Source organism: Bolinopsis microptera, chromosome 12 (genome assembly GCF_026151205.1).
Source record: "Bolinopsis microptera isolate Bmic1 chromosome 12, MBARI_Bmic_1.0, whole genome shotgun sequence".
Lineage (NCBI taxonomy): Eukaryota > Metazoa > Ctenophora > Tentaculata > Lobata > Bolinopsidae > Bolinopsis > Bolinopsis microptera.
Genome location: NC_087083.1, coordinates 12,775,401 through 12,783,223, shown reverse-complemented (window position 1 = coordinate 12,783,223; position 7,823 = coordinate 12,775,401). Strand labels below are relative to the sequence as shown.

General features: G+C 36.8%; 2 protein-coding genes across 3 annotated transcripts in view; both read right to left on the bottom strand.

The window, feature by feature from the left end:
* LOC134824344 (NAD(P) transhydrogenase, mitochondrial-like) overlaps window positions 1–7,823 on the bottom strand; it is a 1,149,555-nt gene that overhangs the window by 104,902 nt on the left and 1,036,830 nt on the right. The window lies entirely within an intron of this gene.
* On the bottom strand, window positions 48–6,722 carry LOC134824412 (uncharacterized). 2 transcript variants are annotated; one of them, XR_010161406.1, is made up of 4 exons: window positions 6,646–6,722; window positions 5,863–6,128; window positions 5,001–5,647; window positions 48–200 (listed from the first exon to the last, which is right to left on the bottom strand). XR_010161406.1 is itself a non-coding variant. In XM_063836314.1 (3 exons), exons 1-3 carry the CDS (start codon window positions 6,711–6,713, stop codon window positions 5,082–5,084), a joined length of 900 nt encoding a protein of 299 aa, XP_063692384.1. In that variant the 5' UTR covers window positions 6,714–6,722; the 3' UTR covers window positions 4,985–5,081. The 2 variants fall into 2 exon arrangements, 1 of the variants encoding a protein (XP_063692384.1); XM_063836314.1 differs by lacking the exon at window positions 48–200 and having other exon boundaries at window positions 4,985–5,647.

The window sequence follows — 7,823 nt, the reverse complement described above, 5'->3', positions numbered from 1 at the left end:
AATTTTGCATTATATGATAAATCAGTTTTTAATGAATCATAGGTACTCAAACAAAACTTGAATGGCAAATAACATGATAACTCAAAAACCTAAAAAATTTAAAAAATTAAAAAAATTGTATGTTACAACTAAAATAAATTCTGTAAAACATACAGTTCGAGGCAATATGTCTCATATCAGTTCAGTCAAGTCTTTTGTAACTAAATGTTTCTGAATGTAGTAAACCGAATAACATCCTAGGTAAAATGTCATATTATTAATCAACTACATAAAAACTACATAAAAAAGAAGATTACCAAGAAGCCAATGCCCTGGTTAGATCTAGAACTTCGTATTCTCAGGCGAAAAAGAAGAACTGCGGAACGTGCCTGGAGAAAAGATAAAGTAGATTATATAGACAGTGAAAGATCTGAGTACTTGAGATCTGATTATGTTAAGCTAAGAGATGAGTTTTCCCGAGTAGAGTTTGTTAAAAGATGTGCTCACCACAAAACCTCTCTTAGGTCCTCTTCAGGGGATACTAAAGCATTGTACAAAAAAGTCAACAGACTTTTAGGAAATGACACCCAAAACCTTCCAAACTACAAGGATCCTGTTAAACTATCAGAAGATTTTAAAGATTTTTTCGCTGAAAAGGTTGCTACCATCAGACGAGCCATTGAGAAGGAAGGAAAAGATTCTGTTAAAGACAAAGACAAAGACAAAGACAAAGACAAAGACAAAGACAAAGACAAAGACAAAGACAAAGATATAAACAAAGACAAAGACAAAGACAAAGACAAAGATATAAACAAAGACAAAGACAAAGACAAAGACAAAGACAAAGACAAAGACAAAGACAAAGACAAAGACAAAGACAAAGACAAAGATCCTGTTCTTGATAAAGACTTCATCTTTGATAATTTCTCTGAGATAACAGCTGATGAACTCAAAGACCTGGTATCGAAGATGTCTAACAAGTTCTGCTGCTTGGATCCGATCCCAGCATTTCTCTTAAAAAACTGTGTCGCCGAACTGACACCTATTTTACTCCACGTCTTGAACTCATCCTTAAAGACTGGAATATTTCCCTCAGATATGAAGAAAGCAGTCATCAAGCCGACTTTGAAGAAGGAAAATGCTGATGTTGATATTCTCAGTAACTATCGACCAGTCTCTAACCTCTCTGCCTTCTCCAAGATCCTAGAGAGAATTGTACTTAACCAGCTCAACGTCCATCTCACGACACATAGCCTCTACTCGGACGTCCAATCTGGATACCGCCCTAACCACAGCTGTGAAACATTACTTGTAAGAATGTGTGATGATCTTAACAAAGAAATTGAAGCTGGGAATGTTGTTATTGTTGTACTTCTCGACTTAAGTGCAGCGTTTGATACCATTGACCACACAGTCTTATTGGAAAAGCTTATGAAAGACTATGGAATTACTGGAAGTGCACTGCAATGGATAAAGTCCTACCTTGAGAAGAGACACTTCTGTGTGAAGATTGACGATACTCTTTCTACTTTCTTGGAGCTTTTGTTTGGAGTTCCCCAGGGATCACTCTTGGGGCCTATTCTTTTCATCCTCTATATCAAAGCTCTCCAAAAAATTGCTGCCAAATATGGTCTTGATATACAGCTATATGCAGATGATTCCCAACTGTACATCTCGTTTCAACCAAACCGTGTGGTACAGTTCACTGATGTCCAAGACAGGACAAACAAATGTCTTGCAGAGATCAAAACATGGATGGTGAACAATTACATGAAACTGAATGAAACAAAGACAGAACTACTGGTGTTAGGAAAGAGCCATGTTCTAAAAAAGTGTGAACTCAGTGTCAGACTACAATTCGGAAGCACTGAAATTCTACCTACGGAGTGCAAAGGAGACAGCTGGAAGAGTCTAGGTGTCAAATTTGATGAAACTTTAAACATGGAAAGACAAATAAATAATGTGAAAAGGAAATGTAGCTGGACAATGATGAACTTAAGAACTATTGGTCGTTACCTGGATGAAGGCATTAAATTGATGTTGGTGAAACAACTGGTTATATGGTCAAGTTCGGAGACAACCTGTACATTTTTTACTTTTTTAGAAGTGTGTGGTGGAGCCAGCTCAACACAGACTGAAACTCCCTGATTATATGGCTGACAAGACATTTTTCAGGACTTTCTCTGAGTAAAAAAAAAATTAAAAGGTTGAACGGTTGAGCAGATACAGGTAGTATTAAACAAACCCTTAAAAGGTGGAGATTTAAGGTGGAGACTGGCTCTGGTTGAAAAAACTTTTGATTAAGGTGGAAAAGGTTATTGGTAACATAAACTACATCAAATTTGCAATCTGATGGTTTCATCAATATTTTATTTAAGTGCTCAACCGAGGTGGAGAAATTAAATGCACTTTTCAAAGCTGCTCAACCGGTGGTGGAGAAAGGTTTAGAGAGTTCTAGGTTAGCTAGAAAGTTGCGTCTCGGCCTTTTCTAATTCCCGTTAAATTTTGTTTTTTCCATTGACGCTCAACAGGGTGGAGATCTTTCATTAAGAAACAGTAAAAAGCCTGTCAAACATGCCTAAATTCATTGGTTTTATCACTAATTCTTATCTGCTCTGTTAACTGCTACTGTAGGGGATCATAAAACTGTTACCCCTTCTGTCTTAAAGCAAAGTGTTCTAGCAAATGAAAAAACTATCAAAGTTGTGAAAAGGTGCTCAACAAGGTGGAGAAATTGTCGATTAAACATTAAAACATTAAAAAATGCATTAAAACTGGCCCCATCGGGTTGAGTTGAGCATTGGCAGTTGATTTCTGAAAGAAATAACATTGGGTGACCCTTCAGCATGTATACAACTCATCAAACTAGCCATCAACCACTCAACCGCGGTGGAGAACCTTGACTTCTGAGGTCAAATTTACGCCCAAATTTGCCAAATTTGAGTCTCCACCTATGTTGAGTGTACTTTTCAGCAAGGATGCCTTGTAATATGAGTTGGTAGATGATTTAGAATCATTGGTATTGCAAATGGACTGCCACAGTCACTCTACAGCTCCTAAACTACAGAATAACAGATTTTGAACTGCATGTTATGCTGTCTCCACCTCGGTTGAGCCGATTCTGAGGATCCTATTCTATGAAATATGATTGGTATAACCCATAATATTAAATATTAGGACTTTGGAGCAATTAAAAAGCATGAGAGGGTTAGTTCTAGTCACTTATATTAGCTCATGTAGTCAGTGAGCTGCACCACCTGTGTTGAGCAGACAAACCTGCTCAACCGGCACTTTTTGAGTACCCACCTGTCTTACGTAACTTTAAATTGTGAAATTTGAAGTAAATATTTTTTTCATAAGTGATTTACAGCTCCTTTATTTTTGTAATTTTCAGGTGGCCACTGTCTCCACCAAGGTTGAGTTATTTAAATTTTGAACCCAGATATCATTATAGAAAGGTTAGGAGTAAAATATCTGAAGAGCCTGTACCCCTTGGACTGTCAGAGGAATTGTAATTAATTTTACCGTTTATGGCAGTGAAATGAGTGTAATTAGTGACTGATTTTATGTACAGGTTGTCTCCGAACTTGACCATATCTAAATTAGATTACTGTAATTCTCTGTACATGAATCTACCCAAGACCAGATTAAACAAACTTAGTTCCACCCTTAATGGGGCAGTTCGTTTCATCTATAACATAGAAGACAGAACCACGGACTTGGTTCCCTTCTATAAGAAGGCCCACATACTCCCTATAGACCAACGAATCTTCTTTAAGGTTTGTCTTTTAACCCACAAATCAGTTCACGGTACTGCACCTGATTACCTAAAAGCATTACTAGATGTGGCTGTAGTGGATACAGAACTTTCAAACACCATGACCAGGTCGAAAAGATCTGGTGACCATCTCATGTTAAAGGTACCAAAGAATAAAAGGTCAAAAGTTGATGACAGACGTTTCTCAAGCCATGCACCGATTGCATGGAACTCTCTTCCAATGATGTTGAGATGTATTACTGATACCAACTGCTTCAAGCGAATGTTAAAGAACCATTTATATAATCAGTTTTGATGTTTTTTCTTCCCATTTGTCTTCACTTTGCAAGACACATTGGCTTTTATTTTTTACTGCACTCCATTTTATGTCTTGATCTCTACCTTTCTAGGATCTGTCTCTCTTTTTTGTTGATCATTTCACTGTATTATCATTTATAATACCTACACGTATTGTATGGTTTCTGCTTCTTTTTAGTTTAGTGTGGTGTTTACAATAAAAGATGTTTTAATTTTGTCTTAAGCCTTTTTGAGTTATACTTTTGTTCATTTTACACATTTGCTCACATTACTCACAGTCAGCCGCTCTGACATGGTTAACCTCTTCCTTGTGTTGTTGGTTAATCATATGAGCGGGATATAAATACCTCATTTCATTTCATTTCATTTCATTTCAACTATTTACAGCAAACACAAGATAATAGAAATTAAATCATAAAATCGAGTGGCCGAGTAGTCTCGACTCACCCATAACTTCTCCAAAGACGTCTATCATGAGCTTTGTACACTAAATCGTTGAAATTACTTAAACTAAATCTTTTATTTACAATCACAATAATTTGTTTTGTCATAATGTCTTTTAATAATAAATCAAATAAATTTGAACGAGGTCTGCCCCTCCTTCCTTTGTAGTCAAAACATCCTAAACATGCAAATCTGAAAGATAAGAAGGCGGGAGTGTCATCACCGCTTCTGAGAACGTGCCCAAGCATCTTCCATCTTGCTTTCTTGATCCTTTCAGTAAGGGGTCTGACATTACATCTCTTATATAGATTCTCGTTACTGATAACCGTAGGCCAATAGGTGTTGATAATCTGTCTCAGATGCTTCCTTTGAAGAACGTCGACAGATGCCATTACGGTTTCAGGAGCAGCCCAGCTGCTACAGTTATACAACAACACTGAAGTGACAAGAGCTTCGTACAGCTTCAGAAAAAAATGTCATATAAAATATAATAAAATTGTACCTAAATTTGTAGCTGAACACAATTAAAACCTATTGAATTTAATGGAGTATCTATGCTGTGAAGGACTAAAAAGTCCGGTAATCAGGAATCAGAATTGTTTAGAATAATATTGTACTGCTTCTGTGTCCACTGCCTGAAAGTATCCACTCCCTTTAAGTGACCAATCCGATGTAGCACTACCAATACCACAACTCCAACCACAACTAAAGCAATGATAGTTACAATAACCCAGACACCTGGTCCTTTCTTCTTTTTCACTTTCTTCTTTTCCACTACTTCCCCACTGTTACCATAACATATCTGTTTTAACTGGGGTCTTTCCATACACTCCCTGTCCCAATCCTCAGTTATAGTTTGCTCACTTAGACTCCTAAACCTAACTCCAGCCGTCCTATTCAGATTAGGAACCTCCAATGTCAGTGACTGTTCCTCCCACAAGGTTGGGTTTCTAGTGTACCATGCCGTGACATTGAGTTGGATCGTTGTGTTGGAGAGAAATTTCAGTGTGTACGTTAGAGATGTATCCTTTACTACGTAATGTAGTTCTAGGTACATAGAGATGATAGAGTCATCTGAGAAACGTATTTTATCTCGTTGCTTTGATTCAGATTCTCTACCTGTTCCGTTAATCAGTGTGAGCTTCAAATCTGGGATAAAAAAACTTTAAAAACTTTTTATTTAAAAAAATGGATCTTATCAATGTAATATCATATGGATACAATAAATTTATACTGTTATTTTTCCAATAAACTTTAAAACGTAATTTTTTTTCTCTTGTCTTTTCTCAAAAATTGTCTTTTCTCAATTAGTCATTAATTTGAAAGAAACTTTTAAATCAATACTCTACCACAATTATTTATACCTTCAGCTCCATCTATCTTGATCTTCACCCAATTCCAGAAATTAAGCAGATATGGAGCCCCATGGCTGACGCCCAATTCCAAATTTTCAAAGCAGTCTGAAACTTCACTGTATCTACTCAGGGGTAATTCGTACTTGAACTGCAAGATATCACCTTGTTCAGGATCAATAATCTTATTGACTGGCAGGGTTTGGTTCCGAAGATCTTCACATTTGAGAGGTGGAGTATTGGTGTCAGGCACCCACTCAGCTGAACCACGCGAGTATCTGAACAAATTTAATAATTGTGAGTTTAGCACAATAAAAATAGTGATAAATAAAGTAATTGAATTTTGGTCTGTAAATGAGCAACCAGATATGGAAAAGGGATCACACAGAATTTGGAAGATTTTATCTCACACTTATTTTACTTTGGACATTCCAACAGCCACATTGTTACCCAAGTGTAACAAGCCGAAGGATTCAATTATACCTAAGACCAGTGACGGTTAAGGTAGTATGTACCATACTTTCTTCGCCCGAGACTTTGCTGCAATGGGCAGCTCCTCATTTAACCGTCACACCCGATTTCTCGAGTATTCGACTGAGTAGACCGGGGGGATGCATAGATCACTCAGGATTCATAGCTGAACGACGACGCTCACCCCACGACCAGGCAGACAGTGGGATTCGAACTTGCGTCACAATTGCAAAGCTAGTGCTCTAACCAACTGCGCTACCTGGCCGTTAAGCATGCATCAATATTAAAATTTCTCGTTTTCCTGATTATTTGAAAAAGACTTACTGAGCAGAAGGTGTATGAAGCAAAGCTAAAACTGACATTACCTTCGCTATCAGGTACAGGTATTTCATGTTCCAAGGATAGCTAAGAAAGTTGTTTGATTATAAGATTCAACCATACAACGATACAAGGATCCAAATATAATAATTAATTTTTACTGGATACCCTTGAAAATTAATAATTATGTAAAAAGTTATCGCAAGTTTGCAGGTTTGAAAAACTAATAAGTGGCGTCCACACTCTACTTTCACTCTGGCAATTTTTGTTTGATGCTTTATGTTTAGAATGGAGGGACATTTAGGTAAATCCCAGGCGAAGTTAACCAGCCGTTAATATAAATGTTATATTAAGTAAAGCAACATTTTTAAAGTAAAACAAAATTTAAATTTTATTAGTGAAACAAATTTGCCATGACGTAACAATGAATAATAATATCATAATAAATATAAGTTAACTTCCGATAGTAAACTTGTTAGAACCGGTACAGCCCAAGATGCAAAATGGTCTATTATCAAAACAAAATTAACTCGCAGATTCATGGTCCCTTATGAACTTGGACGCTAATACCTACAACATGGGCTATACCGATCTAGCTATAATTCTACGTCATATTAAAAACTCTACACAAGCTTAAAATTTATTAATTAAATAATATTAACATGATAGTCAATATAACCGAAAATATTTTGATCGGAAATATGTAAAAAAATTATTTGGAGGACTTCGCCGCTTCGACGCGCCGCGCAAACTAGCATTCTTGCTTCTGATCCCATGCATCATACATCGTCAATTTTTGTTTTGCTTCGCAGTGCAACGATTTTTATAAGTTTACATCGTCAATCAAAATATTCTTTTACTGCTGACTGGAATTTATTGTTTAATTTCATGACCACATTTGTTTGTTCCCGGTAAATTAACGATGTCAACTCTTCCAGATCGTTGCTTTGCAAATATAATTAACAGAGCAACGATCATCTCGATGCGAAGTAATAATGATAGTTTGTGCGGCGCGTCAAAGCGGCGAAGTCTTCAATTCCAAGCTCAAGCTCCCGGGTTAAATTTTATAAATAATGGTTAATCACTCTACAGTCGACTGTTTCTTGTCATACGTTGTATGATCCGCTACGCACGATCAGTGCGCGGCTCCCCTGTATCGTAGAAACTCTACAGGGGTACTATTT

Coding starts and splice junctions, on each gene's coding strand:
- LOC134824412 (XM_063836314.1), bottom strand. CDS start 6,713: ATGAAATACCTGTACCTGATAGCGAAGGTAATGTCAGTTTTAGCTTTG. Junction 6,129..6,645: donor CTTCATACACCTTCTGCTCA/GTAAGTCTTTTT, acceptor AAATTTGTTCAG/ATACTCGCGTGGTTCAGCTG. Junction 5,648..5,862: donor CAAGATAGATGGAGCTGAAG/GTATAAATAATT, acceptor TTTTTATCCCAG/ATTTGAAGCTCACACTGATT.